The 23850-nt window shown below is 39.5% G+C and overlaps 1 protein-coding gene across 1 annotated transcript in view; it reads left to right on the top strand.

Annotated features, from left to right (window-relative positions):
* The window catches only part of LOC123760096 (uncharacterized), a 114716-nt gene extending 112086 nt beyond the window's left edge, over positions 1–2630 (top strand). Inside the window, exon 5 of the mRNA XM_069325251.1 lies at positions 261–2630. Coding sequence (XP_069181352.1) covers positions 261–476 — 216 coding nt within the window. The 3' untranslated portion in view covers positions 477–2630. The remainder of the gene's footprint in view (positions 1–260) is intronic.
* The last annotated feature ends 21220 nt before the right edge of the window (positions 2631–23850 follow it).

Raw genomic sequence — 23850 nt, 5'->3', positions numbered from 1 at the left:
TTATTAGGCAAATCGGGCCTTGAATAGTAGGCTGAGAAGTGCGTTCTGGCTATTAGGTACGACATATATATATATATATATATATATATATATATATATATATATATATATATATATATATATATATATATATAAATATATATATATATATATATATATATATATATGTATATATATATATATATATAATAATATACTTTTAGGTTAAACAAATTAAATAATATATAATTAAGTTTTATTGTTGTTTCTTCGACTTTCAGAAGAGTGTCATTATTGCCACCAAGCAGGGGTTCAAAATGACTTCTTTAATAATGACCAACCCACGCGTGGAGAAAATGTTTCTTCGTCTAGGTTACAAGGTCCACACCACATTTGACTTCTGCACCCTGGAAGAAGGTCTGCTCGACCTGTCCCGCATGGATCACAAGCAGTTCAAAATAATGACTAAATACCTATCACCAAAATCACAGTTATAATCAGGAAACCACAAACAATGAGAGCTTTTTCAAAGACTTTTACTTAATTTTTTGTAATGTTTACATTACATGTCAGTCAAATTTTGTTTGAATACAACTCTAAACACACATTAGAACACACACATAAACACATATTCATGTAATATACATATACATACAAGCAAGCACATACACACACAGGAAGAAATGGCTAAACTTTCCATCACCTGATGCACTAGTTCACTAAGCAGTAAGTAGGTCCCTTTAAGTTAGACAGCTGCAATAGACTGCATCCTAGGAATGTGTGTGTGGGTTTGTACTCCCCTAGTTGTGCTTGGGGGTTAAACTTTGGCTCTTTCGAGTAGTGTAAAAGGAGACATATGTTGGGAAATCTAACAGTGATTGTTTTGATTATTAATTCAATAGATTGTATTTAATTATATTTATTACTTGTGAATGGACTGCATTTTTATGATTTTTGTATCACCGGTAAAATTACCTTCATATATTTTTGGGAGGGGTTTTTAATTCAATTTATCACACCCTAGTGAATCAGTTGATATAAATTATCTGCTAAACTGTAATTAAATAGTTAGTAGTATTTCTGCAACTGTGTTAGTTATAATTTAAACTGTCTCAGGTGGTCATCCAACATCAGATTCCCTTGGGCACATGTACTCCGTACTGGACAGGTATTAATGGCGTCTGGGTGGTCTTGGGATGTACCAGCTCAATGTTGTTTTATGCGTGTTGACAAATTACCTGTAGAGATGTTACATAGTAACATATGTATAACTAAAGATAAAATTAATTTATAAATATTAAACCATCACGAATAACATATTAGTTAATCATGATGGTTTACTCATGCTGGATGTGTTTCCCTGCTGCTTGATGATAAATTCCTACACTAATAAATGGTCCAAAAATATATGTAATAAAATAAATCGAAAGCTGTACTTTCCATGGGTTTCAAGTTTTGGCAACAATTAGTGATTAATGTGAGTCACTCTACATTCTGGACTTGCTGGAGTAATTTTCTTGTGTTGAGGGAGGCACGCTCTGTTACAGCTCAAGTTTCACCAACAAAAACTATGATGGCTTTTCCCTCCTCCCTATTCACTCTGGATGTGTCCATGAACAGTTAATTTGTTATTTTGGAGAATTGGTTTATTTAGCATATTTTATTACTTATTATTATGGAATGTATGATTAAATGAGATAGTTTGTTAATTGTGTTACCAGTTCTGAGACTGGAGAATTTTACAATAAATTAGCTAGAAACTTTTTTGTTGTTTATTTCAGGGGCTAAATAAAGTATTTATTAACTACTCGAACTAATGCAAATTAACAGCATTTTATGACTGTTACATTATAATGTTATATTTGATGTGGGAATTTCCAATGTAATTCTGGGGGGTGGGGTGGAACATGGGTCGGATTCCATAGTTTAGGACTGGCCAACACTTCAATGCTCCCATTCTGAATTATTGTAATTATGTTTAAGTTTCATTTAGGACTGTTGTGCAACAGTTCGTTCATGACGGATGTCCAGTACTGGAGCTGCAGGGATGGGAAGTCTCTGGGCGACTTCATTTCTTGCTAGCTCCAAAATAACTATTTTTTTATAGTGTCTTGAGACTAGTGGTGCCTCTGCACTTTATTTGCACTATTCTCAAGACATCTTGGCTGTCTGGATAGACAGAGACTATATGGCCTAGAGGCCAATCTAAGCATGGTCAGGTATTGTCCACCTTAACAACATGTCAGGATGAAGTTGTATTTTATTATTGGGGTTGTGTGCCTCATATTGATACTCCCTCGGAACAGTTAGGTACTCTCGGGTCCAAACTTCAATCCACCGACTAATTACTCTGGACTGATGTTTGCAACACTACACCAGGACGTTCTCTCTGACATATGAAGGATCTCTTAATCCATCGTCAGTGAGGAACGCTAGAGGAGCTAGAATTCTTCCATACATCAGATGAGACAGACTTATATCTCAGGTTGTGAGATATCGTCAAAGAGGTAGGTCAGTGGTCGGTTATTGACCAGAGATTCAATTTCCGTGACAACAGTTTGGAGCTACTGAAAATCGATCTATTGGCGATGTAGGGTTTTCCTATAACAGCGTGTTACTGTCACCACCTTCTGCTCAGAGAAGCCTTTGTGCCACGGTGCTCTGAGGGGAGGGGGGGGGGGTGGTATAAATTTCCACTGGCTCTGTCGTTGATTCAGGGCAGTGCGTACCACTGACTGGTTCCAGACCTCTCTCGGGCATACTTCCCATGCCAACAACTTTGATCCATTGTCAGAGATCATCAACGTGGAGCAGGATCGACTGCAAGCAAGTCTGCAAAAAACCCATATGAATGTCTCTGCACACCAGTAAAATAATAATATAAGAAACGAATTATTTCTATATCATACATCTGTATTCTACATCTGTATTCTACATCAGAATCCTATCAGAATCATACATCTATTGAATCCTTCCTATATTAGAATCATACATCTGGATCGTAAATGACATCACCACAATCGCCACGTCTGCCATTAGACCTATGGATGCCTGCAAGCCTTTACTTGTCTATCTTCAAGTATCTAGGAGGTTTGACAAGAAGCTGTCTTAATTGAAATACTACTGGAACATAATTCTGAAACAGTGACATACTTTATTTTTAAGTCTGCTAAACTGTAATTAAATAGTTAGTAGTATTTCTGCAACTGTGTTAGTTATAATTTAAACTGTCTCAGGTGGTCATCCAACATCAGATTCCCTTGGGCACATGTACTCCGTACTGGACAGGTATTAATGGCGTCTGGGTGGTCTTGGGATGTACCAGCTCAATGTTGTTTTATGCGTGTTGACAAATTACCTGCAGAGATGTTACATAGTAACATATGTATAACTAAAGATAAAATTCATTTATATATATTATACCATCACGAATAACATATTAGTTAATCATGATGGTTTACTCATGCTGGATGTGTTTCCCTGCTGCTTGATGATAAATTCCTACACTAATAAATGGTCCAAAAATATATGTAATAAAATAAATCGAAAGCTGTACTTTCCATGGGTTTCAAGTTTTGGCAACAATTAGTGATTAATGTGAGTCACTCTACATTCTGGACTTGCTGGAGTAATTTTCTGAGTTGAGGGAGGCACGCTCTGTTACAGCTCAAGTTTCACCAACAAAAACTATGATGGCTTTTCCCTCCTCCCTATTCACTCTGGATGTGTCCATGAACAGTTAATTTGTTATTTTGGAGAATTGGTTTATTTAGCATATTTTATTACTTATTATTATGGAATGTATGATTAAATGAGATAGTTTGTTAATTGTGTTACCAGTTCTGAGACTGGAGAATTTTACAATAAATTAGCTAGAAACTTTTTTGTTGTTTATTTCAGGGGCTAAATAAAGTATTTATTAACTACTCGAACTAATGCAAATTAACAGCATTTTATGACTGTTACATTATAATGTTATATTTGATGTGGGAATTTCCAATGTAATTCTGGGGGGTGGGGTGGAACATGGGTCGGATTCCATAGTTTAGGACTGGCCAACACTTCAATGCTCCCATTCTGAATTATTGTAATTATGTTTAAGTTTCATTTAGGACTGTTGTGCAACAGTTCGTTCATGACGGATGTCCTGTACTGCAGCTGCAGGGATGGGAAGTCTCTGGGCGACTTCATTTCTTGCTAGCTCCAAAATAACTATTTTTTTATAGTGTCTTGAGACTAGTGGTGCCTCTGCACTTTATTTGCACTATTCTCAAGACATCTTGGCTGTCTGGATAGACAGAGACTATATGGCCTAGAGGCCAATCTGAGCATGGTCAGGCATTGTCCACCTTAACAACATGTCAGGATGAAGTTGTATTTTATTATTGGGGTTGTGTGCCTCATATTGATACTCCCTCGGAACAGTTAGGTACTCTCGGGTCCAAACTTCAATCCACCGACTAATTACTCTGGACTGATGTTTGCAACACTAAACCAGGACGTTCTCTCTGACATATGAAGGATCTCTTAATCCATCGTCAGTGAGGAACGCTAGAGGAGCTAGAATTCTTCCATACATCAGATGAGACAGACTTATATCTCAGGTTGTGAGATATCGTCAAAGAGGTAGGTCAGTGGTCGGTTATTGACCAGAGATTCAATTTCCGTGACAACAGTTTGGAGCTACTGAAAATCGATCTATTGGCGATGTAGGGTTTTCCTATAACAGCGTGTTACTGTCACCACCTTCTGCTCAGAGAAGCCTTTGTGCCACGGTGCTCTGAGGGGAGGGGGGGGGGGTGGTATAAATTTCCACTGGCTCTGTCGTTGATTCAGGGCAGTGCGTACCACTGACTGGTTCCAGACCTCTCTCGGGCATACTTCCCATGCCAACAACTTTGATCCATTGTCAGAGATCATCAACGTGGAGCAGGATCGACTGCAAGCAAGTCTGCAAAAAACCCATATGAATGTCTCTGCACACCAGTAAAATAATAATATAAGAAACGAATTATTTCTATATCATACATCTGTATTCTACATCAGAATCCTATCAGAATCATACATCTATTGAATCCTTCCTATATTAGAATCATACATCTGGATCGTAAATGACATCACCACAATCGCCACGTCTGCCATTAGACCTATGGATGCCTGGAAGCCTTTACTTGTCTATCTTCAAGTATCTAGGAGGTTTGACAAGAAGCTGTCTTAATTGAAATACTACTGGAACATAATTCTGAAACAGTGACATACTTTATTTTTAAGTCCTAAATAAATAATTAATTTGTACTGTATGTACCACCTATAATCATTAAATCCAATAAAAAATTCTTTTACAATCTCATTTTTATCTACGTAATCTGTCTAGACAATAAAAATAATGAATATGTATTCATTGAAGGCCACCCTCACTGAGAGAGTGATAGCCGCCGTCCAGGGCGAGAACACATGATTTACACACACAGTGATCACGAGATGATGCTTGAGACTTTCAACAGGACCAGAACCGCACAAACTAATCTTAATTCTCAGTGATAAGTTACTAAAATTGCTCTCTAAGATACTCAGGGAGGTGTTGAACTATAAATCAGAACAAATTATTTTTGCAATTATCTAAATACGAGTGTCGAGTAGTACACCCACAGCACATGTGTTCGCTCTCCACTACCAGTTATTCCTTAATCCTAACAAGCGCTACAAGTGAATCTATTTTACAGCAAAGCTGCTATCTTATTATCAAAATACTGTGCCTCATATCATCAAGAGAAATCATAAATCTGGCAAACGGTTAGATGAGCATCGGTTTTAAATTTGGATAAGTAATTATGTGTTTGCAGAGTGTAAATTGGACAATTGTATGCTCTATGGCCTTAATTTGTTCATATAAATTGTTAATCGTTATTTATGGGGAAACTCCCCACAATCAAGTGAGCATTTATCTTTGTCTTTACAATTTAATCTGAATATATGTATAAACATATGCATATATAATTAATCTGTATAAATCATTACGATATCAATTGCTATCACAGTAATCATTAATTTTTCATATTTGCTTACATATAATATCATGCTTGTATCATATAACTAGTTGTTGCTATAATTACTAAACATAATCTCTGTTAGTTGCTACGCAGTCAAGAGCTTGGCTAGACTATAGTGTTCAGATCTTTTGATTCCTGAAGAGAACCAGTATTCAGTCATTGTACTGTGTTGATCTTCTCCACCCATTGTATAAATTCAATGCTAATGCGTTTAAATGCCAACAGGTACATTGTGTTCCTTCAATCAAAAACCTTGTTTACTCTTTAGAACTGTACTTGAAGTTTACAGCTCATTTACCTGTATCAAGGACAAGAGGATTGGCTGGACGTACAAACCGACTAAGGTTTTTTATAATTTTATTTTGCATTCTTATTTTAAAGTAGCATTCCTTACTTTCCAGTCCTCATTATATCTCTCCCCCTGGTATTTATCCCTCACTTATATCGGGAGTCACTTCTAAGTGTAGTGTAGTGTCACTACTCCTCCTCCTACTTACCAGTGCCACTACTCCTCATGTAGTGGCACAGGTAAGCAAGTGCCTTCACAGGGATTTTGTCCCCTAGGGCCTGTCAAAGTTATGGCTCCTGTGTAGTCTACACCACTGGTCTCAAAAGGACGAAGGTGGACAACTCGTTCCTTATTGAGTGGTGAAGGTCCTGGATAGGGACACACCCGAGCTTCGTACCTCTGGCAGACTACGCAAGATTTTAGAAGTAATTTTACAGTCTGACGACCTTGAGGAAGTCAGTAATGTTGTCTTAATGCAGTGTTGGTGTTGTTGGTGGTGATTTAGAGACAACGACGATCGTGGGACCAGATGCGCCCTGGCATACCTGTGAAGGGTTAATCACGAAGTCCGGAAAGGTAAAACGCCAAACCTACTAGTGAAACGAGTGACGCCAATCACTGGAAACTAATATGCCTCGTGACAAAGAAACCCCGACCAGCAATGTCACCCTGGGAGCCCCAGGAGTCCCTCAGGGTGACAAGCACCGGCCCCGCCCCACATAGAGAACACTAGGTAGCAAAACCACAAACTCGACCCCCAGCTAAGACGCGAAAGTCATCCAGTGCTCCCCGACAAAGTAAAAGCCGGCCGCCCACCACGGCTGAGGGCACACCAGGAGCTTACTAAGACCCACTGTAACACTGTAAGGTGTTTGGTTTAGTTGTATTTAATACATACATAGAGTACATGAGTCACAGACAAGAATTTGAGAAGGCGCCAGTTTGTCCACCGGAAAGTCACACCTCTAAGAGTTAATGATCCCAAGTGACCTGAGGTCAGATCATGCGAATTTCACCTTACTTCTACTAATCTTATAATTGGAGCCTGGTAGCCTTCAAACATGCTGACGTTTAAGGAGTGGCTTGGTAGAGAGCCGGAGGCTATCTACTTGTGGGCGGAGTTAGCTACTAGGTTCCCCAATATATACTCAGAGAGCTATCGATTCGAGAGCATTAACAGAGAAGAACAGCAGCCAGCAGAGCAGAGGAGACGGCCTAGCAGGGAGGCTGTTGGCCGGCAGGGCGAGACAGTCTCTGTCCACTACAGACCCCCCCCCCCCATCCAGCTATAGGCAGACACTTGGTGAGTTGAACATTAAGGTGACTTGGTCGTGTTTTACAAGTGTTATGTGATGATCAGGGGCAGTCAGTTGTAGTGTTCTCAGATTCTTGGAGGTTGACTCACTTTACATATATAGATCTTGAACATTGCTTTCATTATGATACTTAGTATGTGAAATATAATTGAATTTATTATTTAAATGGACTTTATTTTGTTCCCTAGAGATTTTGAGTTGAGGTGAGAAAGCCTCTGTGATTACTGGTTTCATGGTTTAGAATGAGTACATGATAAAGATGGGACATACTAATAATGATCTTGATAACATCTTTTGTGAATATTGTGATACAGACAAGTTCCATTCCTTGTCTTGTATATAATGGTCTTGAATGGATGGTGGCAGCATTTCGTCTTCTACTATCTATCCTTCTATCTCTACTATCTACCCTTCTACTTCTACTATCTACCCTTCTACTTCTACCTATCCACTCCTCTCCCTCCACCCCTGTCTTAACTCTCACTTTCAGCTAATGACCCTCCTCACTCCTCCCACCTCTACCTCTCTCACCCCAAACCCTCCCTAATTACTTCACTATTCATTTCTTTCCTTTCGTTTTCTCTTATACGTTTGTGGCAGTGAAATGTATAATAGAGTTCTCTCTAGAGTTTCGGGTATCTGATCCAGTTACGGCGCCATGTAGTCTTAGCACCTAGGTAGTCAAATACCTAGGTTACAAGGTGTTGAACGAGAGAGGTTGCCTTAGGAACTCTGGAGGCGCTCTAGAATAGTTAGCTAACTGAGGACGGAATAACGAACTAGAGAGAGCTGTTTCCCCTGGCCTCGTTAGTTAACTGGGGGGTGGAATAATGGACAAGATAGAGCTATTTCCCCCACCCCCCGTTACAATGTTGGCAGCGGTGTTGAACAATGTTTATGGTAGTGTTCATTTAACATTGTTCAGTCCCACGTGTCCTTTTGCCGCTCAGGCGCTATCAGGGAGATCTTGACAGGTGTTTTACTTTCGCGATTTAGCGAGTTTTTTTTCAGGTTAGGAGATAGTGATTTTCTGGCGTTGTGTTTTAGTGAGTTGGTGAGTTTTGTGGTGTTCAGGGAATGTTCATCAGAACTTGCGTGTGTTGTGATTAATGTTAGTGATAAGATTTGGTGATTTGGGAACTTAGCGGTTGTTGGTAGAGGAGGTCAGTTGAGTGTGACAGGTGACCCCGCATGTCCCAGGGGGACACCCAGCCACCTCTGGTTGCCAGGTCAGTTGGGGAGTGGCAGGTGTAGTTCTTAAGTAGTATTAAGTGGTGGTTCTGCTCAGATTATTGCGATCGACTGTTTTACTCCATTTGAACGCAATAACCCGAGGTGTACTGGTTTTGTACAGCATTCTCGGGGGAGGCTTAGTACGTCAGTAGACTTCACGTTGGGGACGCTCGACGTTAGATAGTCTGGTCACAGGGGTGGCAAAAGTTTTGAGTTGTTGACCGGCGGAGAAGCTAGGGAAACACTCTGGGTCACGTAGGTGGCTGTAGGTTAAGGGTGGGAGTAACGGATATTTAAGTACGTAAGATTAGGAACGGTATAGTTAAGTTAGGCTAGTGTTTGGTCTATTAGTTTTGATATTTATTGTGGAGATTGGTTTAGGTGACAAGTTAAAAGTAGTGACGACCTTATTCTCTCTTCTCTAACTTTACTCTGTTACTGGTTTATGTTCCACCAAGTCAGTATCATTCAAAGTTAATTGGATTATTTTAAAATTTGAGTGTAGTCGTTGCCAGGAGGAGAGCGTTATGATTAGACTGTGTAAACCCTATACAAACTATAGGGTCACACAACATTTTGGGAGCACGGTATTGTCGCCTTTCTGTTCATTCACAGGTGGGAGCCAGAAGAGAGGCGAGGCGCACATACAAAAGAGGGAGACGGCTGCTGTGTACCAAACTCACGGGCGGTTATCACCACCACCAGCCCACTACCTGGAGGTCATGGCTCCACCACCACCACCACCCCGGGGGACCCCAAGATGCAGCCCTCTCGGTCGGTCAACATTGGTCTACCCAGTGGACCCCAGGACGGACGGACCCCAGTGGACCACAAGACGGACGGACTCCCAGTGGACCCCAGGTCGTTCTGCAGACGATCCCAGACAACCCAGTAAAGATGGAAGAGGAACAAAAACGACTCCAGTCTGTCCCACCAACATCGGTCTACCCAGGATGGACCCCAGGACGGACGACCCCAATGGACCCCAGGTCGCTTGTCAAAGACCCATGGGAGGAGGAAGAGAGAAGAAGAGAGAAGAAAGAAGAGAGAAGAAAGAAGAGAGAAGAAAGAAGAGGAGAAGATAAGACAAGCTGAGTGAGACACGATGCTTAGTGTCCCTTGCTGGTGTCAGCATCATTGCATGGAGCGTAATTGCAAGACAGGATCGTTTGCCTTAACTGGCCGCCCCTCCTGCAAGCATGTTGCTCTGTTGAGTGATTCTTCCTGTGTCATGCGGACTAGATGTGGCTGTCAGAAGTGGCTCTCTGAAGGAGGCGTGCTGGAGCAACAGGGAGGAGAAGAGTAGGATGGGATTTCTACGTTGGCAACTATTATTTGAAGGTCTTGAACCTTGTAGTCCCTATAGCTGTGAAAAACCCCAATATACGTCTCTCATGGTGACTGACGTAGGGCCAATTACAGATCAGCTGGGACAACCGAATTCCACGGTCCTGTGCGCAGTTCAAGTAGTAACGGCTTTCTGGTTGACCAAGGGTTGTTGTGCGTTAACGACGGAGAAGCGACGGAGGCAGTTGTGTTGAAGAAATGTGGTACAGGACTATCTACAAGACCAAGCAGTGACGTCGCCCAGCCAGAGACAATGGACGTCTGTCTACATATTTCATTTTTTAGAGTAGGATGATGTATATTTGTTTAGCTAGGATGTATTTTTTTTCGTTAATAAAGTTGTTGCACACAGCTAGCTTGCTTTAGCAGTGTTACAAAAACTTTATTTCGGGGAGAAGGGGAGATGTAATACTGTAAGGTGTTTGGTTTAGTTGTATTTAATAAATACATAGAGTACATGAGTCACAGACAAGAATTTGAGAAGGCGCCAGTTTGTCTACCGGAAAGTCACACCTCTAAGAGTTAATGACCCCAAGTGACCTGAGGTCAGATCATGCGAATTTCACCTTACTTCTACTAATCTTATAATTGGAGCTTGGTAGCCTTCAAGCATGCCGACGTTTAAGGAGTGGCTTCGTAGAGAGCCGGAGGCTATCTACTTGTGGGCGGAGTTAGCTACTAGGTTCCCCAATATACACTCGGAGAGCTATCGATTCGAGAGCATTAACAGAGAAGAACAGCAGCCAGCAGAGCAGAGGAGACAGCCTAGCAGGGAGGCTGTCGGCCGGCAGGAAGAGACAGTCTCTGTCCACTACAGACACCCCCCCCCCCCATCCAGCTATAGGCAGACACTTGGTGAGTTGAACATTAAGGTGACTTGGTCGTGTTTTACAAGTGTTATGTGATGATCAGGGGCAGTCAGTTGTAGTGTTCTCAGATTCTTGGAGGATGACTCACTTTACATATATAGATCTTGAACATTGCTTACATTATGATACTTAGTATGTGAAATATAATTGAATTTATTATTTAAATGGACTTTATTTTGTTCCCTAGAGATTTTGAGTTGAGGTGAAAAAGCCTCTGTGATTACTGGTTTCATGGTTTAGAATGAGTACATGATAAAGATGGGACATACTAATAATGATCTTGATAACATCTTTTGTGAATATTGTGATACAGACAAGTTCCATTCCTTGTCTTGTATATAATGGTCTTGAATGGATGGTGGCAGCATTTCGTCTTCTACTATCTACCCTTCTACCTCTACTATCTACCCTTCTACTTCTACTATCTACCCTTCTACTTCTACCTATCCACTCCTCTCCCTCCACCCCTGTCTTAACTCTCACTTTCAGCTAATGACCCTCCTCGCTCCTCCCACCTCTACCTCTCTCACCCCAAACCCTCTCTAATTACTTCACTATTCATTTCTTTCCTTTCGTTTTCTCTTATGCGTTTGTGGCAGTGAAATGTATACTAGAGTTCTCTCTAGAGTTTCGGGTAGCGGATCAGGTTACTGCGCCTTGTAGTCTTAGCACCTAGGTAGTCAAATACCTAGGTTACAAGGTGTTGAACGAGAGAGGCTGCCTTAGGAACTCTGGAAGTGCTCTAGAATAGTTAGCTAACTGGGGACGGGATAACGGACTAGAGAGAGCTGTTTCCCCCGGCCTAGTTAGCTAACTGGGGGGTGGAATAATGGACAAGATAGAGCTATTTCCCCCACACCCCCCGTTACACCACCAACTCCCAGCACCTCTCGCCCAAGCCGGCGTTTGACACCGTCACCCCACCCGGAGAACCATCTAGAACACGACCAAAAATATCTATCAGAATCAAGTGACCTAGGGCAATATGTGCGCCAGGCGTCGTACAACTGGACCGTTGAAGATGAATGCCAAATGGCAGTATCAAATTCAAATCGCAAAACAGAACGTCATCCGATGGCTCCCAGGTGGAGGAGGCATCCAGACGTCCGCTCAGCATCTCGGTGGAACCAGGAGTCCCTCTTAATGCAGTAAGAGTATCTAGTACCCCAGTCAAAGAGTATCTAGTCAACAGGATTCTCTTTTGTGGGTACATATCTGAGTTTGTAATCAGCTAGCAACTCTCTTATTTCCTTTATGCGATTGCTCACGTAGAGTGTTTTACTATTATTTGTTTTCACCTACTGTAATACTGCCTCATTATCTTACCATACCACTGTTTCTTCAAAGTGGATGTTACTTAAGGTTTTGGTAAGATAATGAGCCAGTCTTACTTCTAGCAGTAGGGCAGTTAACTCCAGTTGTGGTAATGATCGTTACTTTTAGGGTGCCACCCCCTTGCTTTAGATGTAAGAAAATTTCCTTGCTCATTAGTTACTAAGTAGGCTACTGTGCTGTAAACCCTTCCTAATGCATCACAGAACACAAACACATGTAGCTTAATTGATTGATTTTGTTGTGTGGAATTTCGAGGGAACTAGACAGACTCTAGGATACTTAGATCCTTCACTAGCCCCCTGCCACTATTCATACAAGGTAGGAGTTAGTGGATCATCCCAGCCTTTCCTATCTTCCCAGCATTCCTGCATTAACAACTTCCCTTTAAATAATATTGAACTAAATAATAATCTCAAGGGGTCGAAGGGTTTGCTGACTTGAGATAGGTAGTTCCCTCATTGTTAAGTTGGTGGTTTCTGGTTCCACCGATTTTCTTGTTAATTAGTCAGATGTTGTTTACCATTTTCACCTACTAGTTTCAGTTTTATTTGGGTTATTGGACTTCTTCAAATGCGTGTCTAGGGTTGATTGGAGCAGAAACGGTGAAAAAGTTTTTCCAAACAAAACTGAAGCAAACTTGGATGTAATTCTTTCACTGTTTGAACCAGGAGGATCCTTTATCCATAGGAACTTGGTGTAATTTCGGTCCTCCTCTTTTAGGCCTACCTTAAGAACTGCCTTACCATGTATGCATGTATGCATGGAATCTGCCATGTATGCATAAGTTCCTATGCAGAACTTTAACAGCACGTAGTACAGCCTTTGTTTCAGGCTAGGGCCAGTTTGAAAGCAGTCACTCAACAAGGCACTATTCTCTTTTTCATCTCCTCATCTCAATCATACTGACTTCGTAATTCCTTTATATGCCAGTATTCTTCAATTAGTGAATCAGTTTGTAAAACACACATCCACTATTTCTTCTGACTTAGCGTCCATTTATTCTCCTACTGCCCCTTAAATTTTTATTATACATCAGTACCTGTAAAAGTATCAATAAGGATATACAACAATCATTGTTTATACATATTCCACACATAAAAAGACAAACTAGCTAAATATCGCCTCGTGTCAAGTCAAATACCAACATAACTCGATTATCATCTTTACACTATTGCACAAATTTCTCAATATCTTCACAAATCACAATCACACTCATTAGTTTGCTCATTTACATATTTGTATCACTTATAATAGTGTGTTTCTCACAATAACATGCAAATGTCACTTATAATGCATGCAATCATGCTCTTCGACCTTACACAATTTTTTTTTTCATAAGCACTTACACTCCTACACAAAAAACTCAGAAAAGATATACCATTGAACTTTTTTTTACACATGCTACCATAAACCTATCCCTTTCTCAATCTAACATCTTATCCCTTTCTCAATACGTTCATTTTATCCCTTTCTCAACCTGACACACTCACATTATACAAATGTACAATCTTATAAAAAAATTCTCAAACATAAAGTCACTTCTATGCAATTTCCACATTAATCCTCAAGCACAAACTTTCTCAATTCTTTCTTAATCTCTTAAACAAATCACAGTCTCAAGCACAATCTTGCAAAATCTTTCACACACTTTCTCTAACTCTTGCTCAACTCGCTCTCTTCATTAATTTCAATAATCACAAATATGCAGAGTTTACCAATGCAAGTTCTTAATTAAGTCATATTTTTTCCAAACGAGGTTACATGTCCAGAAACTTTTAGTTACCAATGCAAGTACATAGAGACTTAGTTTTTCAAACGAGGCTACTTACCCAGAAACTTTTACTTTTCATCTGCACTCAACAAAAAAATCCTATTATCAACTCTTGTGTGAATAACTCCGTTCCAGTTTTCATGTAATGTTCAATATTTCTCACTTGTTACGAGGTAAACAGCACTTCTTTGACTATCCTCCTTCGATCAGTTAAATCCCATACTTTAGCTACGTAGTACAATAGTGCTCACTAGATTTTATTGAGGTATACAAACACTACCTCTTTTACAATTTCAACCACACTAAATGCTTTTCATTCGCTTACACACGCTCACCACAACTCACACATGCTTTCTAACCTATCACAGTGTTCATTCATAATTCCCATCTTTCCTCTGATAATTGATACACCTACTCATTGTTACGTACCCCTACTGGATACGTATATATATATAAAATAATTACTATTTCCATGCATCATTACTTGTATGTGCTTATATATTATATCATTAATTGTATGTGTATTATATCATTACTTGTATGCTTATATCAGTACTTGTATGCTTATATCATTACTTGTATGTGCTGATATGTTATATTGTGGTAATGATCAGTGGGTGGACCAAACCGTGGGAAACCGTTATTTTTTTTTGTGTACTCACCTAATTGTCACCTAATTCTGCTTGCGGGGGTTGAGCTTTGGCTCTTTGGTCCCGCCTCTCAACTGTCAATCAACTGGTGTACAGATTCCTGAGCCTACTGGGCTCTATCATATCTACATTTGAAACTGTGTATGGAGTCAGCCTCCACCACATCACTTCCTAGTGCATTCCATTTATTAACTACTCTGACACTGAAAAAATTCTTTCTAACGTCTCTGTGGGTCATCTGGGTACTAAGTTTCCACCTGTGTCCCCTTGTTCGTGTCCCACCCGTGCTGAAGAGTTTGTCTTTGTCCACCCTGTCAATTCCCCTGAGAATTTTGTAGGTGGTTATCATGTCTCCTTTTACTCTTCTGTTTTCCAGGGATGTGAGGTTCAGCTCCTTTAGCCTTTCCTCGTAGCTCAATCCTCTCAGTTCCGGGACGAGCCTGGTGGCATACCGCTGAATCTTCTCCACACACATACCGTGTGTGTGGTGGTCAGCGAGTCAGCTTCCCGTCAGAAAGTTATATTTTGTACGTATCACTTTGTGGAAAGACCGTGTGAAACCGTTATTATTTGTTCATCTTGACGGCTGTGGGAACCGACCTGTGAGATTTATATTTATTTAATTTATATGAATTTATATAGAATTTATATCTACATTAATTTGTATACTTCGATAGCAATTTGTATGATGTTAAGTGGACTGTATTTCTGCAATAATCTCACAAATCGATCCACTACACATTAGGGGGGGGGGGTTTATATTGAATTTATATATATGCAGCCAATCAAACTACAGTATTAGACTACATACATTGAAGAGGTTCCTTATCTTATTTGTACAGCAGGCCTTAGTCCACCAGGTATAACTAGGGTGTAGACACCACATTTTCCTCGTGTGAGGTAGCTTCCATCACCCTGGTAACTGATGCACAAAGCATGCTTCCTCGTCTTGACCTGTCAAAAGGGCGCTAGCTGTAAAGCCAGAATCCTAATATATGACAGCTATATCAAAGAAAACACTGTACATTAAACCATGAAGACCTAGGCTTAATTACCTTTTTTTGAGTCGATCATTTGTGATCTAACTGGCACACCAATATCTACCTGACATAAATGGCCATAAATGAAAGATAAACGGGTTTCGGAAAGACACTTCCCTTGAGATTGATGACAGCGTGTTGATGATGGCAGATCACTACTCTCATCTTCCATAACACTTCGTCCAAGAGAATTTATAGGAGCCGTAATTCACTCCACGACTCTGTGGTCTTAAACAACAATGGCTGACCACTCCCTCACCCTGACGCCTGGCTTACTTTGTCCAGATATCAGTAAGTGATAGAAGGGTCACATTTACTCTATTTTAATATTGATAATTAAGTTAATTTATATGAGATGTTTTTTTGATGGTAAAGTCCAAAGACTAATGTATTTAAGAATAATTCCCACCATAATAGGTGGTGAATTTATAATAGTAAGTGGTAATGATATCCCATTTTCTATAGACGGAAAATTCCACTACGTTACATTTTCTATGGGTTAACTTGTGTATACAATGCAGCAATATTATCTGCCTGTATGATATTATTAAATTAAATGGTGTCAGATTTTCCGACAACGGCAACATTGTGGGATATTATTTCCTGCTATGTTGGGCAGTTGCCAGAAAATTCTTTTTATTTTATAAATATATAACTATTATATTAATAACTACATTACTTCTGTTTATGCATGTAAATCTGATCATTCCTTAATTTAGTTAATTAATTCACATTATATGGCTCCATATAAGTAAGATTTATATTAATTAAAAACTGTCACTCAAAATGTTGTGCAGAAGCAAGATCGGCTCCTGCCGTGAGAAAATTATTCAGTAACTGTTTGGACACAAGAAGGATCACATCTAGGAGTTAAGTGCTGTTATATTACATTATGTTCTGTTGTAGTATGTTAGTCTGTGGAGACATAATTTTATTTTGATTTACATGTGATTACCCATCTGTTGATTGATATATAATATTGATAATTAACTTAAATATATTTCTAATTCACATTTATTTTTATATGTGTGATTACTTATTCCTAAGGGTGGTGATTAATTTTAATTCTTGCCTGTACAAACCAAGGGATTATACTGGTGACACACCTTGAGATTGCAGCATCGGTAAATGTCCCTAGACTACAATATTTTGTTGCTATTACGTGTCACGAGCATTAATGTACGGTTTGTAACAGTGATTTTGGGGGTCTGGCCGGGAGATATTGTTCCCACATATATTTAACTTTTGCTAATCTAACCTTGACTTCCTAGGTACCAGTGTGCTTAGAAGTCTGTGTGTTTAAGAAACTTGCAATATGCCATGCCAGAGTCATCCTGTGTAACAAGTAACCTACGTTTCACGATTTTGGAGGTAAGTCATCTAATAATTTGTTTGTGCAGTGAGGCCATGCAAATTTTCAATGTCGTGACAATTTCAAATGAAGTGTAGCGCTGTGCCATTCTGTTAATTATTTTAGTCAGTCAAGTGCCAAGTGTTAATTAACCATGGAGGATCAAGTGTTGTCACTGTTGGATAATCCAGACTTTGAGGGAATTAAAAACCTAAAAAAGTCTGCCTTAATATATATGGCAACTAAGTTAGAATTAACATCCAAAAATAACATGACTAAAGCACAAATTCTGAGAGTCATAGTGACACATTTAGTAGAAAATGGTGAGTTAGAAGAGGAATTTCTGGAGAAAGTAAAGGAGGAGACTAGTGAGCAAATTGCTTTAAGGCGTTTTGAGTTAGATGCACAATTAACGTATGCTAAACTTGAGGCTCAAGAAAAAGAAAATGAATTTGTAAGGCAACAGAAAATATTAGAGCTTGAAGCTCAACAGAGGGAGTTTGAAACTAGACGTATAGAGATTGCCGCACAGTTGCAGTTAGAAGCAACTAAGAAACAGCAGTTAGAAATTCAACAACAAATGGCAGAGGCTAACTACAGACTTGAAACACAGCGTTTGGCAGCTGGGCATGGTAATACTAGTAGTGTTTCAAATAGTAGTGATCATAATCCCATAAGGATGAATAAACACATAGAGTTACCCAAGTTCAATGAGAAGGATCCCGAGTTTTTTTTTCTCACATTTTTCTAAGAGTGCAGTCAGTATGAACTGGCCAAGGAATCAATCGGTTACAATCATGCAAAGTCAACTGAAAGGACGAAGTCAGGAGGTTTTTGCATTCTTACCTGATGAGAATAGTTTTGACTATGAGTTTGTTAAGAAAAGTATCTTAAATGCTTACCAATTAAATCCGGAAACACACAGAGAAAAGTTTAGGAACCTAAAGAGGGTAAGTGATCAGACAATAGCAGATTTCACCCGTCTAAAAGTTAATTACTGCAACAGATGGCTAAAATCACTTTCAATAACCGAGTATGATGCTCTTAAGAATCTTCATATAACAGAAGAAGTGATGTCATGTCTCCCAGACCAATTGTCTACTTTTATGGCTGAACAGAAAAATATAAGACATTTATGAGCTGTCTAAGCTCGCGGATGAGCATGAGTTGTTGACTAAGACCCAGTTTAAGGCCCAATCACCTGAGTTTAACCGTAGAGTAAATTATAATGCTCACCGAACTCCTTATCAGTATAAATGCAGTCCTATTGCTGCAGTTACTCCCATGAACTCTTCTCTTATAAAACTCAAAGTTGTTACTCCATTGCCAGGACCATTGAGGCAGCCGGTCGACCAAGCGAACAGCACGGTAGACTTGTGATCCTGAGGTCCTGGGTTCGATCCCACGCGCCGGCGAGAAACAATGGGCAGAGTTTCTTTCACCCTATGCCCCTGTTACCTAGCAGTAAAATAGGTGCCTGGGTGTTAGTCAGCTGTCACGGGCTGCTTCCTGTGAGTGTAGGTCTGGTCGAGGACCGGGCCGCGGGGACACTAAAAAAAAAAAAGCCCCGAAATCATCTCAAGATAACCTCATCTCAAGAAGATAACCATCTAATCCTAGTAATGTTAATTCTAAACCTGCAGTTGGTTCCACAGGTGTGTCCACTGTCAGGCATTGTACACATTGTAAGAGAAGAGGACATGTGATTGCTTCTTGCTATAGTTTGCATCCTTAATTACGGCCAACTGGTCTTATAATGAGTAGAGGATTGCAAACTAATAATTCTCCATGTACTACAGTCAATCCCCATTGGATGGCTGAATTTAAACCATACATTTCTACAGGTACATTATTGTGTAAAGATGGTAGTAGTAAGACTGTTCAATTACTCCGTGATACTGGAGCTTCCCAGTCTCTTATTGCGCAGAATGTACTTGCTGATGTTGACACCCGAGATCTTGGTGAAGTTGTGCTTCTCCAAGGTATTGTAGGTAGTGTGCAACAGGTGTCTTTAATGCAAATTAACCTTGATTCTAATTTTACTTCAGGATGGTGTAATGTTGGTGTAAGTAAACAATTGCCCATTCCAGGGGTAGATATTTTATTGGTAATGATTTTGTCAACCGAAAGGTTGAAGGGACCAAGTGCCCCATAATGTTAATTAATCCCAATAATGTACTAGATTAACCGGAAGCAGATGATGGCATTATTTACCCTGCTTGTGTTGTAACTAGATCAATGAGAAAAACAGGCGAAAGTAATCCTGTCTTCACTAAGGTAGCTGTTCTCAAGACCAGGACCCCTTCAGTAAAGTAGTGGGAGGTGGATCTTGAACATTCTTTTATGACTCGACTGGATGATGAGAGTGAGGCAGTAGTAGAAGCCCCGCCGAACCTAAACCACAAGGAAAGTGAAGGTGAGGAGGCTGAACTACCTGTACCTTGCCCGCTTGTCTCCCCTAAACCAGTTGTCGAGAATGAGGCCGAAGTAGCTATTCTGATCAATCAGGAAAAGAGATCAAGCTACTAGGTTCTTGCCCGCTCGCTACTGAGTCTGAGTCATTGCCCTTAAGTGTTATACAGACTACTGATCCTAGTTTACTTGAGTGTATTTCTGAGGCACCTGATAATGTTGATGCATTGGAGGAAGGGACGGGTTTCTTTTTCAAGGATCGACTTCTGATGAGAAGGTGGAGACCAAATGGAACTCCCTCATCAGATGATTGTGAGACCAGAACCCAACTAGATGTCCCCAATGTTTATCGTAAGCAGGTCCTGCAGGCTGCACATGATGACCCCATGGGAGGTCACCAAGGTATCACAAATATGTACCATAAAATATGCAAATATTTTTACTGGCCCAAGCTAAAGAAAGATGTGGTCAGGTATTGTCATAACTGTGTACCCTGTCAAATTGTTGGCAAACCAAACCAATCTGTACCAAGAGCACCATTGCAACCTATTGTAGTTCCTGATGAACAATTTTCTCATGTTGTAATAGATTGTGTAGGTCCTTTACCTAAGACTAAGTCGGGTAACATTTTTATGTTTACTCTTATGTGTATGACGACGAGATTTCCTGAGGTATATGCTTTGAGAAATACCAAGACTCATAATCTCATTAAGTGTCTTGAACGATTTTTCTCCTTGTTCGGAATGCCTAGAGTTATCCAGAGTGACAATGGGGGAAATTTTGTTTCCAAAGTTTTCAAAACTTTCTGCAAATCCAAAGGGATTCAGCACACATTTTCCAGTCCTTATCAACCACAAAGCCAAGGTGGGCTTGAACGTTTTCACCAGACGTTGAAACAAATGTTAAAGACGACAGGAGAAACTTATCCACGTAATTGGGATGAGAATCTCCCTTTTGTGCTGTTTGCTGCCAGAGAAGGGTTACAAGCGTCATTAGGGTGTTCACCTTTTGAGCTCGTATTTGGTCACCAAGTGAGAGGTCCGTTAAAAATGCTCGAAGAAAAGTTGATGGGAGATGTCTCTTCATCAGAGTGGTTGGTACTTGAGTGAGGTCAAGGACAAGTTGTGTCAGGGTCGAGAGTTGGCGAAGGAACATCTGGAACAGACTCAACAAGCCATGAAACAAAGATATGACAAAAAGGTCAGGGCTAAGCTCAGGTTGTTGGCTGTCGGAGATTTCGTGTTGGTGTTGAAACCTCGTTTGGGGACTTTCATGTCCCATAAGTTTGATGGACCCTACCAAGTGGTAGAGAAGGTGGGAGACCTAACTTACAAAATATTTAACCCTACTCTTTCAGAACATAAAATGAATGTGCATATTAACAGGTTAAAGGCTTATGTTGGACCAGAAGTGGTAGCTTGTTGTACTAGGGAAGAGTTACCATCTGAGGGAAATTGTAGTGAAGAAAATGATGTTAATATTCAACTTCTCAGTTCCAGTTCCAATGGCAGGGAAATGCTATGTCATTTACAGGAGGAGCAACGTGATGAGTTCCAGGTTCTGCTGGACAATCATACATCTCTGTTTGGGGAGGTTCCCACACAGACCCACCTCATCACACACGACATTCAGCTCCTGGACAGCACTCCAATTAGACAACATCCTTACCGAGTGAACCCAGAAAAGAGGAAACTTATACAACAAAAAGTGGACTATCTGCTCCAGCATAATTTCATTCGGCCAAGTCAAAGTACTTGGAGCTCTCCGTGCTTGTTAGTGCCATAACCAGGGGGAACCTGGAGGTTGTGTGTAGATTATCGTAAACTGAACAAGAGCACTACTGATGATATATTTCCATTACCACTTTTGGAGGAGTGTATTGAATCAATAGGACATGCTAATTATGTAAGTAAACTTGATTTATCTAAGGGATATTATCAGATTGCCTTAACTGATTATGCTAGGGAGGTTACTGCTTTTGTTACACCTGATGGTGCTTATGAATTCAATGTCATGCCATTCGGTTTGAGGAATGCACCTGCCACCTTTCAAAGACTCATGAATTTCTTACTCAAGGATGTGCCAGATTGTAGGGTCTACCTTGACGACATTGTTTTATACAGTAAGAATTGGGCAGATCATCTTTCAGGCCTTAAGCAATTGTTTACGGCGTTGAAAAACGTCAATTTAACAGTGAATATGAATAAGTGTAGTTGGGCAATAGACTATAACCTATCTTGGGCATGAAGTAGGACAAGGTAAGATAATTCCTTTACAAGATAAAATACAAGCCATTGTGGACTACCCAGTGTTAACCAGTAAGAAGGGAGTCAAAAGATTTATCGGTATGTGTGCTTACTATAGGCGGTACTGTAGAAAAATTTTCGACAGTTGTTGCCCCATTGACAAATTTGTTGGGAAAGCAAGTAAAGTTTAAGCGGACTCAAGATTGCCAGAATTAATTTCAGAACTTAAAGGGCATATTGTCAACGTCACCTGTTCTTGCTAGTCCCTAATTTGACAAACATTTTATTTTACATATTGATGCTTCAGATGTTGGATTAGGTGCTGTGCTTATACAAGTTGGTCTACATAATATTGAGCATCCTGTATATTATTACTCTAGAAAATTTAATTCAGCCCAGAAGAACTATTCAGTGGTAGAAAAGGAGGCGTTGGGTCTCATATTGTCAATCACGAAATTTGAAATTTACCTTTCAGGTAATAAGGTGCTAGTGTTTACTGACCACAATCCACTTATATTCATAAATATGATGAAAATTAAGAACCAACGAATTCTGCGCTGGTCATTGTTTCTACAAGAATTTAATATGGAGATTAAACATATTCCAGGCAGGCAGAATGTCATTGCTGATGCTTTGTCCAGAAGTTTTGTATATGATGTACCATGAGTGAAATATTCTTTTACTTAACATTTTTACTTCAGAAAAAATGCCATTGATCTTCAATCCATTGCATTTTTTTTCTTGGTGGTGGAAGTGTTACGTACCCCTATTAGATACGTATATAAATATAAAATAATTACTATTTTCATGCATCATTACTTGTATGTGCTTATATATTATATCATTAATTGTATGTGTATTATATCATTACTTGTATGCTTATATCAATACTTGTATGTTCTTGTATGCTTATATCATTAATTGTATGTGCTGATATGTTATATTGTGGTAATGATCAGTGGGTTGACCAAACCGTGGGAAACCGTTATTTTTGTGTGTGTGGTGGTCAGCGAGTCAGCTTCCTGTGAGAAAGTTATATTTTATACTTATCACTTATTGGAAAGACCGTGTGAAACCGTTATTATTTGTTCATCTTGACGGCAACATTGTGGGATATTATTTCTTGCTATGTTGGGCAGTTGCCAGAAAATTCTTTTTATTTTATAAATATATAACTATTATATTAATAACTACATTATTTCTGTTTATGCATGTAAATCTCATCATTCCTTAATTTAGTTAATTAATTCCCATTATATGGCTCCATTTAAGTAAGATTTATATTAATTAAAAACTGTCACTCAAAATGTTGTGCAGAAGCGAGATCGGCTCCTGCCGTGAGAAAATTATTCAGTAACTGTTTGGACACAAGAAGGATCACATCTAGGAGTTAAGTGCTGTTATATTATATTTATTATGTTCTGTTGTAGTATGTTAGTCTGTGGAGACATAATTTTATTTTGATTTACATGTGATTACCCATCTGTTGATTGATATATAATATTGATAATTAACATAAATATATTTCTAATTCACATTTATTTATATATGTGTGATTACTTATTCCTAAGGGGGGTGATTAATTTTAATTCTTGCCTGTACAAACCAAGGGATTATACTGGTGACACACCTTGAGATTGCAGCATCGGTAAATGTCCCTAGACTACAATATTTTGTTGCTGTTACGTGTCACGAGAATTAATGTACGGTTTGTAACACTCATCTCACAAAATCTTTCTTCTAAATCACTACTCACTTTTTTCTGTACCATACTCTTTCTGTACTTTGTGAGAAATATTTTTTTAAACTGCCTGATCACTGATCACACAATGTTTCTCTACTCAACCTTTTGCGAGCTCATTTATCAGTCAGTTAGTTTACGAGTAAACTTCACTTCAGGTAAGCATCTTTATTTCATATGTTCTCTGATTCAACATAAATTACTGTGCAGGTGAAGCAATA

The sequence above is a fragment of the Procambarus clarkii genome, chromosome 16 (assembly GCF_040958095.1).
Source record: "Procambarus clarkii isolate CNS0578487 chromosome 16, FALCON_Pclarkii_2.0, whole genome shotgun sequence".
NCBI classification, from domain to species: domain Eukaryota; kingdom Metazoa; phylum Arthropoda; class Malacostraca; order Decapoda; family Cambaridae; genus Procambarus; species Procambarus clarkii.
This window is presented reverse-complemented; position numbering and strand designations above follow the sequence as displayed.